The 18,703-nt window shown below is 42.2% G+C and overlaps 1 protein-coding gene across 1 annotated transcript in view; it reads left to right on the top strand.

Annotated features, from left to right (window-relative positions):
- LOC308281247 (alpha-1,6-mannosylglycoprotein 6-beta-N-acetylglucosaminyltransferase B-like) overlaps positions 1-18,703 on the top strand; it is a gene marked incomplete at both ends in the record, with an annotated part of 176,366 nt that overhangs the window by 92,728 nt on the left and 64,935 nt on the right. Inside the window, 2 exon segments of the mRNA XM_080721381.1 lie at positions 921-1,085; positions 15,099-15,268. Of these exon segments, the coding sequence (XP_080577507.1) occupies positions 921-1,085; positions 15,099-15,268 (335 nt within the window).

Below are 18,703 nucleotides of genomic sequence, written 5' to 3'. Positions count from 1 at the left end.
CAGAATATGCATATGTGATTTTGAAAGTAAAGAGAATGACTGACAGTAATGTGTCTGGTACTGCAGTAATGAGATTTCAAGATCTACCAAGAGTCGCCTGAGACCTTTTCAAAAATAGACATGCAAAATGTTGCATATTGGGGTTGAATGTTGCATCAGCTACAGTATTACAGTATACTTGTATACTACTTGCTGGATACCATTAGCTTCATAAAATTGACAGAATCATCACAAATGACAAACACACACGCACGCATAGCACGCACAGTGACATAGCACACACATAGCACACACACACACACACACACACACACACACACACACACACACACACACACACACACACACACACACACACACACACACACACACACACACACTCACCTAACAATTGCCAGAGGAAACGTGTTGTACATTTCTGCAGAAAGGTTTAACATAAAAGTTTTTGGATGTTGCATTTCAACGTTGCATTTTAACATTTTAGTGTTTAGGATTTGTTAATACTAAGTAGGCTACAATCGAGGATTCGAGGATTGACCCAACATGGTCCGCATCTGCAGACCTTGCTGTTGCATGCACACAACCTTTTTGGCATTAAAACATAAATGAACGATTCTGCTCTACGTTTTCTCAGGCTGACACAAAGCAGCATGCACTCCCAGCACCACTGCTCGTTATGTAAAGTTAAACATACGTAATTTATCTCAGTCTGCCTCTCATTCGTCCATTTCTTTCCTCCCCTGTCTTTTTGCCTTTTAACCACCTCTTTGCAGTCCCTCCATCACCTCACCTCCTCTCTTTCTCCTCCATCCTGTCACTCGCTGTTCTCTCCTCCCTGTCCCCCCGCACTCCTCTCCTCCTACTTCCTGGGCGCTCACTTTCTCATTGTCCCTCTTTCCATCGTTCTCATCCCCCTCCAGGCTGCGTTCCGTACAGACCTGTCTGTCCTGCTGGACCAGGTGGGGGCGGGCAAGGAGTCCCTCAGCTTCATGAAGCGCCGCATCCGGCGGCTGGCACAGCAGTGGGCCACGGCTGCCAACCGCCTGGATGCCAAGCTGCAACAGAGATGGAGGGACCAGAAGAAGGTGAGAGGATGGATGGATGGATGGATGGATGGATGGATGGATGGATGGATGGATGGATGGATGGATGGATTGATTGATTGATGGATTGATGGATTGACTGATCGACGATCCACAGATCACAGATTTTTATGTAATGTAAGTAGATACATACAACACCAGTAAGACTCCCTAATCGGGAGATAAGCGACCACCAGGTCGCATACAGAAACTTTAGAAGGCAATCGTAGCCAATCAGGAGGGAATATGGGAAATGGGACAGATCCATGTTGATGACATGACTTTAAGATACTGTGTACTGCTTTGTGTGATTTTAGGTCAAAATCTGTAGGAGCAGTGTCCAAAAATGTGTTTTGCAAAAATCAGCCTGATGGTGGCGCTAGAATAGGGCCATGTGAGAAATGGGGGGTGGGGGTTGTGAGTTGCCATCCAAGGAGTGTGTGTGCAAGGTTTGGCATGGATAGGGGCAACGGTGCCGGAGATAAGAGGGCAAAAATGTGACGTGACGTGACGGACAGACGAACAGATAGACAGACAGACAGCCGGTGGAGCTTTTCTTAGTAACTTGCGACCTGACGGTTGCAATTACTGTCACAAAAACACATTGCCAACTTATGGCAGTGCTGTAGGAAGAAGCGAGGGAAGCTATAGCGGAAGAGAAGGGACTGAGGTGATAACAGGAGGTTGGAGGGGGAGGAACGATGATGATGAGATGACAAGAGTTCCACCAGCGCCAGGAGGAAGAGCGGAAGATGAAAGAGAGACAGAGAGGGTGGATGACAGGAAGCTGTCCTGATGGGAGGAGGCTAAGGGATAACGTGGAGCATATACAGTAGGAACTATGTGTTGCTTCCTGAATGTTAAGGTGAGCATTCAGTAACATAACAAATGTGCTTTTATGAAGTTTTCTTCACAGCAACCCATTTCTTGACTCTAAATTGTGCCCCTAATGCACTGGGGAGTTGGTCTTTTTGTTAACGTCAGAAATGTTGAGTTAAATTGAGTGGGCGCAGTTTCATTTACTGCTTTTGGCTCCAAACCATCTCTCTGTAGCCCCCCCCCCTCACCCCCCCCCCCCCCCTCAAATCGCTCCCTAAAATACACCAACAAGGTTAGAAATAGCCCTCTGTCTGTCATGTGATTGATGTTGTCTTTCCACGTGGCGTATCGTGGGGAATTTGTTATTCTCTATCGTATGTCCTCAGCTGTTATAGCAGGCAATTACATTACCAGATGATACTGCTATCTTAATAGCACAGGTTCAGGGGGTTTTCAAGTGTTTGCCAAGGTGTACAAAAACGGACAACTAGGGATGCAAAGTAAAACATTAGCGATTCAAGTAAAAGTATCTGGAAAGTGTGTGCATGTCTGTGTGCGTGCGTGCGTGCGTGTCAGTTTACATATCAGTTATTCATCGCTTTATACTAGCACTGTTTTAACCTTCAGCCACCATCGTAAAGGGCTCAACAGTTTCAACAAACTATGAGCCCTCATTGAAGTGGAAAACATGTCCAATTTGAATTGACTGCAGGCCCTTGGCCTCTATGCTAACCTCGCTCCCCTGCCAAAACCCCCCAGTCCACTATACCAACTTGAACATTCTGCTCCAGTTCACTGTCTTTAAAATTCCAATAGGGTAGCAGTGTTGATTCAATTCTGTTTCCCTCTCTGGCTTTCATTTTGATTGGGTGGGGTTTGGTGTTTACTCAGAAAATGAAATAAATCAAACAAAAACAACAGAGGGGAGGCGGAGTAGAGAGGGAGGACTGAGTAAACAGAGGAGAGAAAGAATGATGATTTCTTTAAATGCCCGTGGCAGAAACGAGGACAAGGATAGACGAGGTGTGTGTGTGTGTGTGTGTGTGTGTGTGTGTGTGTGTGTGTGTGTGTGTGTGTGTGTGTGTGTGTGTGTGTGTGTGTGTGTGTGTGTGTGTGTGTGTGTGTGTGCGTGCGTGCGTGCGTGCGTGCGTGCGAGAGAGAGAGAGAGAGAGAGAGAGAGATAAAGTACAGTGGGTCACACACTGGTGTGCTGTGAGACAAGTCCAGGTGTGCCGATTTTGTGCAAATAACACATTATTTGCAATATTTGCTAAACATACCGGTATATACAGTATACTATATGAAACGTTCTGACTTATCCTTAATTTACAATAACAGCACTTTGTGTGCACTCATTTCCCAATAGAGGCCAATTCTATTCAAAATTGTAAATGCTGTATCCAATATATAAGATGCCAACCTATCACATCGCGACACGTTGTGAGCTTGCAGCTGAAGAATTTTACTCTGACCTTTCAGTGTTCTCATACAGTAGCTCTTTGAGAGGTTCAATCCAGAACAAATTCCATGTGCCGTAGGTACGAGTGCCTTCATACATGAAAAAGTAAAGCTTGAGTCACGCAGCTTTGCGCTCTGTGAAAACGCGTTACTTCCCACGAGTGATGCAGTCGTACGACAGAGCAAGAATCTGGCTTAAGCCCACCTCAAATATTAGTTTGATTTCTAGGGCCCGTTTTCTCACCACCCTCAGAATAGCCATTAAGCACACTGGCAAGCTGTGTGCTGTGCGCCGTCATCCATTTGAGAGAATAAGCCATCTATGTTTTTCTTTTTTCTTTTTTTTTTAAATTTCTTTCTTTTTTCAACCAATTACCAACCCAAACAAAGGGCTCGGTTTGAACGTTGAGTCGTTACTCGGCAACTCAAGGAACATAACATTCAATGTAAATCAAGTTGCTGCTCGCTGTCTTTGTTGGAAAAAGACAAAAGAGAGAGGAGGCTTCAGGAACTGAATGAGAAGTCTTACCTTTTGAATGTTTGATCAATAACAGGAACAAACATCAAGCTGTGCTTTTATTGCTGCTTGTGTGAGTAGTTGTGTGGTTGTGGGTACAGCTACCCGTTCATATTGTTGCTGTGTGTCAGAGTCCATGCAATCTCTCTCGTTCACCCTGACATTGCCTGTGGCGGAAATTAACTAGCTTTGAGATACATTTACATTACTTGAGCATTTGATTTTTTTAATATATACTTTGCTCCATGACAAGATCTATTTACTTTTCAGACTTACATTATTAGCCTAATTCAAAGAATACATCAACCTGCAAGGACAATTTATTTTTACAACAAGGGTTCATATTTTAGATTGTAATTAGAGAAAAGAAAAGATGGGTGTTAAAATGTTTTAATTTACTGCTTTCAATCGTTTTAGCTATTTTGATTTCAGTGGGTGGGGGCATGCGAACAAGTGGCTAAATATTTTTCTTTTTAGATCCAAACTAGTGAAAATAGCAGATCTACAAGCTTACAACGCGTCGCTTTGTGATTAATGGGATTCCTTAAATACTTTTATTCATGAAATGAGTTAGAAAAATAATTGCTTTTTTTTTTTTTTTTTTTTATTATGAAAACTTTTGCTTTTTAGCTATAAATAATAATAGTTAAAACACTAAATTTAGGAGACAAAAAATTAAGGGACGCATAAAAATGTGTCTGCGACCCACAAATGGGTCCCGAACCAGCGTTTGGGAGCCAGTGCGCTAGACTGACCTCTGAATGATGGAAGTGGAGTCAGTGCTGCTGCCCAGAGCTAGAAGGTGATGTGAGACAGCAGGAGGGTACAGAGAGGAGAGATCTACAGGAAGCACAGCAAGGAGAGACGTCTGGGAGAACAATAGGAGCAGGGAGACAAAAGATCAGGTGTGGGGGGGGGAGTACTAAGGAGAAAGGAGAGAGTGGATAAGAGGAGAAGGACAGCGACTTGGGGAAGGTGATTACGGATAAGGTCGAGGTAATGCTGGGCAGTGCCAGCTTGCTATATGCCACCCTTGCCCCTCCTCTCAGACAGCTGTGACCTTCAGACCAGCTGGCTGAGCTCTGCATGCAGGGTCACATGCACGCACGTGCATATATGCACGTGGAGCACACACACACACACTCACACACACACACACACACACGCACGCGCGCACGCACGCACACACACACACACACACACACACACACACACACACACACACACACACACACACACACACACACACACACACACACACACACACCTTTGCAGCCATTGCTTGCAGAGGTGGATATTAATATTCTGCTGTCATTAGATGTTACGGTAAGTGGAAAGTGCTGCAGAGTAGTGCTATACAGTATACTGTACAGTATCTGTTCTGTACTACATTCCCCCCCTCTCTCACTTGAAATCAATCACATGACAACAACAACAACACACACGCGCACGCACACACACACACACACACACACACACACACACACACACACACACACACACACACACACACACTTACATTTTATATAAAATCATTAAATATTTCTCAAACTTACCGTAATAATTTAATATTTGTATTGTTGGATATACATACATTACACAGTTCATACCGGTAAGTCGTAGTTTGAATTTTGTTTGTAAATCAATGTTTTCTCCAGAGAGGCAGAGACACATTTTCAGCTAGACCTTCCAAATCAATCAGAGTTTTAAAGTAGGCCTATTAAATAAAATATAGCACTATACTTACTCTGCAAGTTGATTTTCATAATTTCAATTGCTGTGGTACCCACTGTTTAGGAATCAATGTGCCATAGATAGAGTTAGAGCTAGAGCTAGACCATTGTACTTTAGGTTTTGGGGCAAGCATGGCAGGGATATGCATGTGTGCAGGTGTACTGTATGGAAGGTTGTTGTCAAGGTTGAGAGAGAGGTATGAAAAGAAATGGTTCTTACTGTAGTTCTCTTGTGTGTCTCAGCTTTAACCCCCAGGGGGAGTTAACAGAGCAGACTGTAGCTTTTGATCCTCCATGGAATCCCATGGGTCCTTGGCAAGTGAACAAGAGAACTATGCTCACAGACAGGGGTGTCACACCAAATTCTGGGCCCTGGGTACAAGGATTCACTGCGGGCCCCCCCGTGAATGTTTTTCATAGTGGGAGGGGGTTTAACCCATTTAGACTGGGAACACATTATTTTGTGCTTTAACTATTGAAAAATAGCAGATATACAAGCTGGTGCCGCTATTTTTAAAAAATCGTGAAAAGTCTTTGAATATTTAAAATCCTTCTAAGGTTTTTTTTAATAACCTATGTTTCTACAGTATGTCAGTGGTGCTCAAACGTTTTCATGTCAAGGACCCCCAAAATGATATGTATTTGGCCACGGACCCCTATCTCAAAATATAGTTCCAGGGACCCTCCAGAAGCACAATTTGAGTTACAAATGTTCGCTTAAAAAATACATACAGTTTCATGACTTTTTAAAAATAGCAGATCTACAAGCTCGCAGCACGGCACTCGTTGCCGCGCTGTGAGCTTGTAGATAGGCTATTTTTCAATAGTTAAAGTATAAAATAATAAAGGCCCCTCCACCTTGGTCCCTAGTAACTCAGTCCCACTTTTCCCCCCCTTGTGACGCCCCTGCGAGAGAGAACTATGCTAATAAGCACACACGAACGCACACGCTCACGCAAGCATGCCATGCATGCACATTCTATAAAAGTGCATTGATTTACGTCAGTACGAAATGAAAACACACATACAAGATACAAACAACTGCTCCTATCCATAAACACACAAACATGCTCTCTCTCACACACACACGCACACACACACTCGCGCGCACACACACGCGCACACACACGCGCACACGCACACACACCATCTGGAGTACCATAATTCCATTGTGTATTGCACTGCCGTCTGAGTGTGTTCAGACTCCTTAGAGACGCAGCAGGCCATGAGACGGCAGTTTGTGAAGAAGTACAACTTTAGCTTCAGGGTTAGAATTAACTTTATTTATTCTGTATTCTGTTTTTGGAGCCCCTGTTCGCTAGCCAGAAACTGCAACAATTATGTTGATGTTTTCCAATCGTGTGACTTTGCCACCTGGTTCATCTTCACAAACACATTTGGTTTGTGATTAAGTCGGAGTGTTGGGGTTTATAGTATTTATAGTTTATGGCATTGGTTCTCAAAGTGGGGTCTGGGGTCCCACAGGGGTCCTTGAGGGAGATCCAGGGGGTCCCCAGCTAAATGATAGTTAGGAACCAAATGGACCCTTATTGGTTTGTAACTCAGAGAGCGTACAAATGGAACCAAATCTGTCCATTTGGTTCCATTTGTACACTCTCAGAGTTAAATTAACATTTTACAATATAAATTGGGGTCTCAGAGATAGAAACGCCATTAAATGGGGGTCCGTAGCCTAATGCATGTCATACTGGTGGTGGTCCTTGAAATTAAAATGGTTGAGAATCACTTGATGCGTAAAAATCTGTTCCGACTAGCGTCGGAAGGTTAGTTACTCGTCACGGTTACTGAGGTTAGGTTTAGGGTTAGGGTTAGAGTTAGAGTTAAGCCCTTTGCACACAGGCACGTTTATCCGCACGGATAAAACGGACAATTTTTTTTTTTTAAAGAAAACAATGATTCTCTACGACCTCATGCACACCGGATCCGAATTAGCTGTGCGACGAGTGGCTGCGGCTGTGGTGCGTTTTTTTCTCGATCGAACCCAGTTCGATTTGTGCGTCTTGTCGCATGGGGTAAAAAACTCATCACTCTTTTTATGACTCCTTTTGGGATCCGCAGCGCCGATTCCGCACAGCATTGCACACCAAATCCAATGCGTTTTATTCATGCAGCAAACGAAAAGAACGCAACTGTCCTGTGTGCAAAGGGCTTTAGTTTTAGTGTTGGAATACCGGCCCGTCGGCATATTGATGCGGACCCCCGGTTAGCTCAGTTGGTAGAGATCATGCCTCTGGACCATGATGTCATGGGTTCGATTCTGGGCACCGCCAACTCAGTGCATGAGTAGTACGGCTTGGGTGTGGCAAGTCATGTGGCAAGTACTGGGAGCTGATGGTAGGTGTGGAGCTCCACCTCAGCAATCCATCTCCCAGTGGTCTAGTGCATTGTAACAATAAGCCACTTCCGAGTTACTTCTATTGACCCAACAGGTTTGGACCTACAGCTTATTGATGTGTTTTTGCAGATATTGTCACATCTTCTTAGCTCAAAATACATCTTTGGAAAGATTAGCCTGTTTAAGCTTTAAATTGATACATTTACTAAATATTTTAAGAAAATTGATGAAAAATGTTGAATGTTGGGGGGAGAAAACATAATACTGTACGCCTCACATGTGAGCTCTAATTTACAATTGTAACTTCATCAATCTGAAACTTTAAAGCATCAACAGCTGCAATCCTTATGGATTTAGAACAAGAATAGCAATCAAATGTAACAAATGTAACAAAAGAGGTTTTGTTCTTAGTTAATCTCTAGTCAGACCCCTGTCCCAGAATCCTATTCATTCGTTTTAAATACGTGAAGCTCTCATTTGTGTGCACAACAGGCATGCAAGCAGCCGAATAAGAGGGTTACATGACATTCTGTTGGGCTCTTATGTTGGTTCCGGTCAAATTAACCAGTTAGACGTCTAAGGGCGAGAGGATATGACATGACGTCTGACATCATAGATGTCTTATGTTATAAACCACATGAGACTCACACAATATGTCCATATATGGGCATTCCAAGCTATGGGCTTAATAATGATGACATCAGGAATGTGATCTCACAACAATGTGATGTCATAGGTCAGCTATAGCCATATGGAGATCAGGGATCTCCATATGGGCATACAGTACAAGGGACAAGGACGGAATGTGATGTGTCTCAACGATGTGATATCAGGTCAGCAGCTATATACATTGAGGTGTTAGCCCTTTATTGACAAGGATTTATTGACAATTAAGGGCCTTTTCACCTCGACCTGATAACAAGCCGCAAGTTGTAAACGTGTAAAAGTACTTGTGTTCCAAATTCCAAGTTCCAAATATTCTCACTTAAGTCAAAGTACAAAAGTTTGTGCATCAAAATATAATTAAAGGGATCCCTGGCTAATACGGCAAATATGCCTTAATACATTACAATTGTCCTTTATAACTACAATGTAAAATTAAAAACACCTTAGGCCTAAATATTTTATTTCTTCTAGAAATAGCTAATCTTTCACTCAACAGGGGAAATGCCCGTCGCAAGTTGATTATGTTATAAAACCATGTGTGATCTATCCCTATGGAATTTATGGCATGCATGTGAAAATAAAAACAAACTTAATGCTTCCTATGGTTGATATGAGCATCAAATGTGTGTGTGTGTGTGTGTGTGTGTGTGTGTGTGTGTGTGTGTGTGTGTGTGTGTGTGTGTGTGTGTGTGTGTGTGTGTGTGTGTGTGTGTGTGTGTGTGTGTGTGTGTGTTGTTGTTGTTGTTTTTTTGCAGATGCATGCCATAAATTCCATAAGGATAGATCACATATGGTTTTATGACATCATCAACTTGCGACGGGCATTTCCCCTATTCAGTGAAAGATTATCTATTTCTCGAAGAAATAAAATATTTAAGGTGTTCTTAATTTTACATTGTAGTTATAGAGGAAAATTATAATGTATTAAGTCATATTTGTCGTGTTAGCCAGGGATCCTTTTAAAGTAGCAAAAGTAAAATAATTCATTATGCACAATGGTCATTTCAGAATCATATTATGTCATTTGAGTATACTGTAATTATGAATGAGGAACTTCAGCACTTTTTTGAGATGTAGTGGATTAAAAGTATAAAGTATCAAGAAATTGAAATACTCAACTAAAGTAAAAGTACATGTACCTTGAAATTTAAGTACAGTACTTACATTTACTTTTACACCACTGATGTACCGATCATTCCCCCCCTCCTCATACACACACACGCACGCACACAAGGTCACAACACAGCCATGGGTAAAGTGCACTCAGCGGAGCACACTTTTCTAGTTTGAACTTTTCTACTTCTTGGCCACTGTAGAGGAGCTATTAGCAAAAATGCAGTTGAAAACAACCCATTTGAAAGAAAGTCAACTTCCCCTCAGCAGCTGAGTTAGCAGTTACCAAAGAGAGAGAGAGTGTGCAATTTTTGCCAGTTTTTGAAACTCCTCACCTTCCTGTATTAATTCTGCTGTTGTGTTTTTGGATGCCAGTTTGGAGAAGAATTTCACGCTGCCACAGCATGATGTTCTGCAGAGTCATTTAGCAGTGTTATTTTGTTGTTGCCAATATGTAAAAATTTGCCTCTCTGTTTTCCCACTTTCGCCGGGTGCCCGCTGCCAATGTTTGTACGATAACTCCCCACCCCACCGTTCCACCGGCAGTACTGTTATTGGCCCCATGAATTCTCACTCTTGCCATCTGCCACCCAAACTGTAATTAAATTTCACTTATCTTTTTTTTTTTTATGAACGAGAAGTTAATAGACCGAGCTTATTAAATAGAGGAATTTTTCATTCCAGCCGGCTTCTCATTGTTGTTTGACTCTGCTGCACGCACACCACTGAAGAAGATGGTGCACGCGCACTGTCGCAAGCTTAAGGACATCACTGATATCTACCAGCTCTGGCCTTGAAGGATCATACTGTTTCACCATCAATACATGTCATTGTAAATGTCTATTGAAATGATAGTTAGGAACCAAATGGACCCTTATTGGTTTGTAACTCAGAGAGCGTACAAATGGAACCAAATCTGTCCATTTGGTTCCATTTGTACACTCTCAGAGTTAAATTAACATTTTACAATATAAATTGGGGTCTCAGAGATAGAAACGCCATTAAATGGGGGTCCGTAGCCTAATGCATGTCATACTGGTGGTGGTCCTTGAAATTAAAATGGTTGAGAATCACTTGATGCGTAAAAATCTGTTCCGACTAGCGTCGGAAGGTTAGTTACTCGTCACGGTTACTGAGGTTAGGTTTAGGGTTAGGGTTAGAGTTAGAGTTAAGCCCTTTGCACACAGGCACGTTTATCCGCACGGATAAAACGGACAATTTTTTTTTTTTAAAGAAAACAATGATTCTCTACGACCTCATGCACACCGGATCCGAATTAGCTGTGCGACGAGTGGCTGCGGCTGTGGTGCGTTTTTTTTTAAGGGCCTTTTCACCTCGACCTGATAACAAGCCGCAAGTTGTAAACGTGTAAAAGTACTTGTGTTCCAAATTCCAAGTTCCAAATATTCTCACTTAAGTCAAAGTACAAAAGTTTGTGCATCAAAATATAATTAAAGGGATCCCTGGCTAATACGGCAAATATGCCTTAATACATTACAATTGTCCTTTATAACTACAATGTAAAATTAAAAACACCTTAGGCCTAAATATTTTATTTCTTCTAGAAATAGCTAATCTTTCACTCAACAGGGGAAATGCCCGTCGCAAGTTGATTATGTTATAAAACCATGTGTGATCTATCCCTATGGAATTTATGGCATGCATGTGAAAATAAAAACAAACTTAATGCTTCCTATGGTTGATATGAGCATCAAATGTGTGTGTGTGTGTGTGTGTGTGTGTGTGTGTGTGTGTGTGTGTGTGTGTGTGTGTGTGTGTGTGTGTGTGTGTGTGTGTGTGTGTGTGTGTGTGTTGTTGTTGTTGTTTTTTTGCAGATGCATGCCATAAATTCCATAAGGATAGATCACATATGGTTTTATGACATCATCAACTTGCGACGGGCATTTCCCCTATTCAGTGAAAGATTATCTATTTCTCGAAGAAATAAAATATTTAAGGTGTTCTTAATTTTACATTGTAGTTATAGAGGAAAATTATAATGTATTAAGTCATATTTGTCGTGTTAGCCAGGGATCCTTTTAAAGTAGCAAAAGTAAAATAATTCATTATGCACAATGGTCATTTCAGAATCATATTATGTCATTTGAGTATACTGTAATTATGAATGAGGAACTTCAGCACTTTTTTGAGATGTAGTGGATTAAAAGTATAAAGTATCAAGAAATTGAAATACTCAACTAAAGTAAAAGTACATGTACCTTGAAATTTAAGTACAGTACTTACATTTACTTTTACACCACTGATGTACCGATCATTCCCCCCCTCCTCATACACACACACGCACGCACACAAGGTCACAACACAGCCATGGGTAAAGTGCACTCAGCGGAGCACACTTTTCTAGTTTGAACTTTTCTACTTCTTGGCCACTGTAGAGGAGCTATTAGCAAAAATGCAGTTGAAAACAACCCATTTGAAAGAAAGTCAACTTCCCCTCAGCAGCTGAGTTAGCAGTTACCAAAGAGAGAGAGAGTGTGCAATTTTTGCCAGTTTTTGAAACTCCTCACCTTCCTGTATTAATTCTGCTGTTGTGTTTTTGGATGCCAGTTTGGAGAAGAATTTCACGCTGCCACAGCATGATGTTCTGCAGAGTCATTTAGCAGTGTTATTTTGTTGTTGCCAATATGTAAAAATTTGCCTCTCTGTTTTCCCACTTTCGCCGGGTGCCCGCTGCCAATGTTTGTACGATAACTCCCCACCCCACCGTTCCACCGGCAGTACTGTTATTGGCCCCATGAATTCTCACTCTTGCCATCTGCCACCCAAACTGTAATTAAATTTCACTTATCTTTTTTTTTTTTATGAACGAGAAGTTAATAGACCGAGCTTATTAAATAGAGGAATTTTTCATTCCAGCCGGCTTCTCATTGTTGTTTGACTCTGCTGCACGCACACCACTGAAGAAGATGGTGCACGCGCACTGTCGCAAGCTTAAGGACATCACTGATATCTACCAGCTCTGGCCTTGAAGGATCATACTGTTTCACCATCAATACATGTCATTGTAAATGTCTATTCACTGAGAAAAAATCATTCTTTTGTTGGTGTGTGTGGAGAGCAAGGAATGGGGAAGGGAGGCTCGTGTTGCAGTTCCATAACTTCCATTATGAATCTACAAAGTGATATAATGAAAAGAACAACAGCATTGAATTTCACTTGAATACTTTCGCCGTGCTGGCACAGTCTAAATACATCTCCTATATGCACAACAAGTGTACTGAATTGTGCAATTAATACGTTGTTTTAGTATTGTTGTTCACAAATATACATTTTCTCCAGAGACAGTTTCAAGTCTCTGAAATGGCATGGCATTTCATACCATACTGAAATGAAGGGAATCAAATGCCTTCCTTGGAAGTCAAGCAAACTAGGGTATGCTGTGGGAAATCACTGGCAATGTCAAGTATACTTTGATTCATAGTCAATGTATGTCCACCGTTTATAAAAATAAGTAATTGTATTTTCTTTTTTACCTTGAAATAAACATGCTCTGAGAATCCACATGGCCCACCAATCTGACCACTTGTTTTAAGTGTTCAGATGGGTGGGCCCAGATCCACAAAGGGTTGGGAACCACTGTTTTCACTACATTTAGCACAGGGGCTTCAACAGGGGGTCCGGGACCCCTAGGGGGTCCTTAGAGTTACTACAGGGGGACCGCCAAATCTTTGTGTGGTAGGATCCTTCTTTAAAATGAACAACTTGAACCCTTGCATCCCTATTCCCAGGAGAACTTTACTGCGAGGCGTTAAGAGCTTGGTGTAGAGGTAAAAAAGAGCAGAGTGAAAGGTCAAGTTTACAAAATATCTACGATTCAAGTGGTTAAATGCCTGAAAATACACATTAACATGAATCCAACATAGACTGATGACAGTGCTGTCAAGCAAATCTGCATAACACATTTATACAATATGTAGGGGGGGTCCCTGCTTCATCTCTCTCTCAGTTAAGGGGCCTGAAAACATTGAAGACCCCTGATTTAGCATACAAGACAGGTGCTGTTGGAAATTTCTGACCGTGACTAATGGTACAATATACAAGTACTTGGAACACACGTTCGTGCACATTTACATGCACGCTTGCACACACGCGCGCACGCGCGCGTTCGAATATGAAAGTCATTATGTAAGCGGCATGGTGAAAGTTAGCGGCTGCATTCGCAGTGGGAGGTGTTCATGCTGTGTTAGATGATCAGGGCTAGTTGCAGTGCAGCCCTCAGATGGATGTGTCTAATACACTGTGTAAATCAACATGTGGCTCGTTCGTGTGGCTCAGTGTGCCGTGCTAATTATTCAGTACAGTAGGTGCATGTGTTGCAAAAATCTACACTGTAAATTATTAATTCCCACACATTTGATACAATACGAATAAGAATAGGAATTTATATTTGGGCACACACATTATAGTGTCATACAGTAGTACAGTAGCGCAGGTATGCCGGGCAGGGGCAATGAGTGGATTTGCATGGTGCATGCCGTATTATTCAGTGGAGTCTCAATGTTTTTGTTTTCACTTCCCATCATCAACTGGAAGAGCATGAAATTCAGATTACTATCCTTAAACTAATTAAAGCCGTTTGTAATGCTAGCTTATTAACATTGTGGGTCACTTCACACTCAACAGATCATCTTGTCACTCTTCCTTGAAACCGCAAAAGGTTTGGAGCTTGTATAAAAAATCAAACCTCGGTTCGAAGTGGAGCGGTGAATTTGAGCAGCTGTACCCTATGTGAGTGAGTGAGTGAGTGTAAACTGTGCCTGTGAGTGAGTGGTGAGTGTGCCTGGCCTGCACAAAACAGCGCCCCTCCTTTAACTAGTGTGTTGTGTGTGGCCACTCAAGGTATTGCCAGGCTACGGACATGGCCAGCCAGCCACCCAGCCAGCCACCCAGCCACCCACCCACATACCCACGGACATACCTGTCTATTGGGAGCGCTTTCACCGCTCCAAAAATACTTTCATCCACTCTTCCTGTGTTGCTACACTGTCCTTGTGCTATGTTTTATGTTTTATGTGTGAGAGTGAACCAAGACAAATTCCTATCAACTACAGTATGTTGACATGGCAATAAAGTTATTGAATCCTTGAATCCTTCCACATCTGAAATAATGTGATGTGACAATAAAGTGGAATTGCCAATTTGACAATACCCAAATGCGATCTGATCACTTACTGTAAGTTATAAATAACTATGTGGAGAGTTGGTCCTAAAGATTATATTTAAGAAACAAATCAGATTTTCCTGCATGCTGAAAACGGATCAATGTTCTCACACAATAGAAGACTTTTTTGACTTTCATGTCCATATCACGATGGCTTCTTGTCATCCTTTAGATCCTGGTCCACGTGGGTTTCCTGACAGAGGAGTCTGGAGATGTGTTCAGTCCCAAGGTGCTGAAGGGCGGTCCTCTTGGGGAGATGGTGCAGTGGGCGGACATCCTCACTGCCCTTCACGTTCTGGGACACAACCTCAAGATATCCATGTCTGTCAAGGATCTCCAGGGGTGAGTCCACTTCTAACACTGTTGCAAACTGCAAAGCTCACCGGTCCAGGTTGATTTCTTTTGTCAGTTTGGACAAACAAACACAGCATTGAATCTCATCAGATCTTCATAAAACCGTGGTAATGCATTTTTTGCTTTGCCTTGTGTTAGAGTTTATGTTAACACAAATTGACTGCCCTCTGCTAGTGTGGAAAATCACACATTGGCTCATCAGGGGAGATAAAATATTAATGTTTACAGCATCTCAGGGAAGGTCGCTCTAATCCATTACAGCACTATAGGTGGATGAATCTTAGCGTTTGCAAGATCTATGAGGATAACCAGGCAATTATTTCAGAACGTTGAACCACCGTATATAGTTTGTGTACGTGCACATACGTATGCGTACACGTTTGTTTGCTGATGCAGTGACATTTCCCAAGTTAAATATCCCAAGTGCAAGGCTGTCCACTACCCATGGCATCCTTCCATCATCCTTATGAATTACAGTAGCTCTCATTCAGGCATGTGCACACATACAGTAGACATCAAAGGGGGCTTGAGCCCCTGCCCTTTTATCCGTCTGTAAAAAAGTGCCCTCTCCAGACCATGAATGCAGTTTTTACTATGGTGAAATAAATGCAAATGCCCTCTTTCCATGCCATACCTGATGGTAGCATTCAAGAGAATTGCCTTGTCCACTCCAAACTCTCCTGAACTTGAATGCATGCATCTTAGGTTGAAATCGAGAAATGTGTAGACATCAAGCATTGAAAATATCCGACCTCCAAGCTCACAATGCGTCGCAGCGCTATGTTTTCAACAAAAGGCCCTTTTAGAAATGTCAGCCCCTGCCTGTCTAAGATTCTCTGCACATCCCTGCTCTCAATATCCTGTTCCACTGAGTTTCTTTGGCAAACACCATCCCTATTCGAAATACATTTTAAGGCTCACTCAGAAGGATGCAAAACACTGCAAAATATGAACTGATGGAGCGGCTAGTGGCAAGTAAATGCAAAAGAGTGTCGTTTTACAGTCATATGTATTAACTGTGCTTGCAGTTCCATTTAAAATGTGAAAAGAAGAAGCCCTGTGCCCTAATTACACTACGTCCCCAGTTAACCCATAGATCAGGCACAGAGGCTCCGAAGGCTCCGTTGAGTTATTTATTGCTGTATTGATCCCGTATTGACGCCCTCCCTGGTTCTTGTCAATGCGGCAGTGTTGTTGAGTGTCTTTCTCCCCTGCGTCAGCAAACTGCATGTTTCTGCTGACGGATACAGCTGTGGGGCTAACAGACATAGACATGAGCGTAAACAAATGCTTGTGTACGTGCATGCACACGCGCGCACACACACACACACACACACACACACACACACACACACACACACACACACACACACACACACACACACACACACACACACACACACAGATGGATGTAAATCTGCCCTATTGCGAAGGAGCCCCCAGGGCCGTTCTGTCCAGTCTATGGGATATCTACTGCATGGCCGAGACGGCATATATATATCACACAGATTGTCAGCCTCCGCCAGTCGCGAACCGGTCTCATGGAGACGGATTGCAAATACAGTGCAGTAGTCCAAGGTTTATGAAGTGGGCTTTCTCTGGGTTTTTCCAGCATCTTCATAAGAGACTTTGAAGGCTATGTTTTAGTTTAGCCTTGGACGAGACAGCAATTTCTGCCATGGTAGGTCATAATGTTGACACAGGTCTGGTGTGTACAGTAGATCATTATAACGCTACACACTCAGTTTTAGCTGCAAGGCAAGTTACTTGTTCTGCACTGCCTATAACAAAGCTCACCGATCATGTAGAAAGTGCACTTATGGGTCCATCTTTCAGAGTTCAAATGGACAATCAGAGCCAATTCAGAGCAACTGGATATATTTGGTGTGAGTTTAAAACTGGTGTGGATGGGTTCAGGTATTACCATGCCGCATGCGTGGTGGTAGAATCATTTGTATTGACCGCATTCAAACAGTATAATTCACAAGTTCTTTTGGGTGCTAACTATGTGTTTGAAAAATGTCTTAACTGCTTTCATTTTGTCCATCATTCTGAATGGTTTGCGACTGGTTTAAAACATATATGAGTTTGTTATACCTTTCTTGTGATATAGGCGCTGTGAGCTTGTAGATCGGCTATTTTCGGCAAATAGGTTTGGTGTAAAGGTAAAAAAGGAGCAGCCCAAGTTTACTTAGTATCGACAATTTAAGTGGTTAAATGTCTGGAGAAAAAAAACACATGCTGTCAAACAAGTCTATGAAATCGATGAAAGTATGCAACACAATTGTATACATGTAGTGGGGGTCCCTGCTGTATCTCCCTCTCAGCTAAGGGGTCCTTGGCCTGAAAACGTTGAAGACCCCTGGTCTACTGTACATGTCTGACATATTGTCTCTAGTGTGGCGTGGCGTGGCATGGCAACTGTCTCAACAATGCTTCTTACCTTAAGGGACAGATTTAGACCAGCTGAGACATTTCGTGTAATGGATTTGCCATTTGGAAAAGCAACAGTATTGATTTTCCCTGTTGCAGCCATGTGTAATATAATCAAAGGTGAAAACATGTGTCTTTGTGGAGGCGTGAACAAACCAGAGTGATTTTCCTAACAAGCATACATTTACTTTTGGATCCAACAATAGATGGACAGTGACAGTCAAAACACATACACAGTAAAGATTCAGTGTTAGTTTAACTCTGAATTGTAACCATCTGTACACTCTGATATGAATACAGAGGATTTTTCTGTGTACTGGCCTGGGCATCTGCTTTGTACACATTGCCTTTTCAGAGGTATTGAAACTGCAAATGCAATCAGCCGCTTTTGTCAGTAATGAACCAAGAATGGTGAAGATGAGTATTTTCAGGCTAATTAGCTATCTCCCATACAGTGTGTATACAACACACTGAGTAGTCTACAATCAACGGCACTACACCAAAAGCCCTTTAGATCTAAAACTAAAGTAGACATTTTCAGATGCATTTGCCATGCAGTATTCTGTGCACATCTAGTGCCTTGTGTTGTGCGGATGTCTCCATTGTTGCTAATGTCGTTTCTTTGTCGGGCCAAGCAAAAGCATTCTCTGCTTACGACATGGTGGATGTGTGATGATTCACAGTGTATAAAGTCCTAGTACAAGCAGGCAAAATTGAGGTGGGTTTTGATTGTCATCGCCATTATTCTTCACATTGTGTTGTTTTGTCCATTCTGCAAGAGACATCTTTTTTCGGGAGTAATTTCCCGCTCTCTTGATGTTGCGCTCTCCTCACTATTGTATCTCAAAATGCATCAGCTCCCAAAACTCACAAAAAGCATATACTGTACAGTATAATGATATTTGATGAAGGGACCATTTCTTCTGGCAGACAGACAAACAAGTCTGACACATAAAGACAAACAAGGCTGACAGACAGAGCAAGACGATG

Source organism: Nannobrachium achirus, assembly GCF_963921795.1.
Source record: "Nannobrachium achirus genome assembly, chromosome: 3".
Lineage (NCBI taxonomy): Eukaryota > Metazoa > Chordata > Actinopteri > Myctophiformes > Myctophidae > Nannobrachium > Nannobrachium achirus.
Note: the sequence above shows the minus strand (reverse complement) of the source record. Positions and strands in the feature narration are given on the sequence as shown.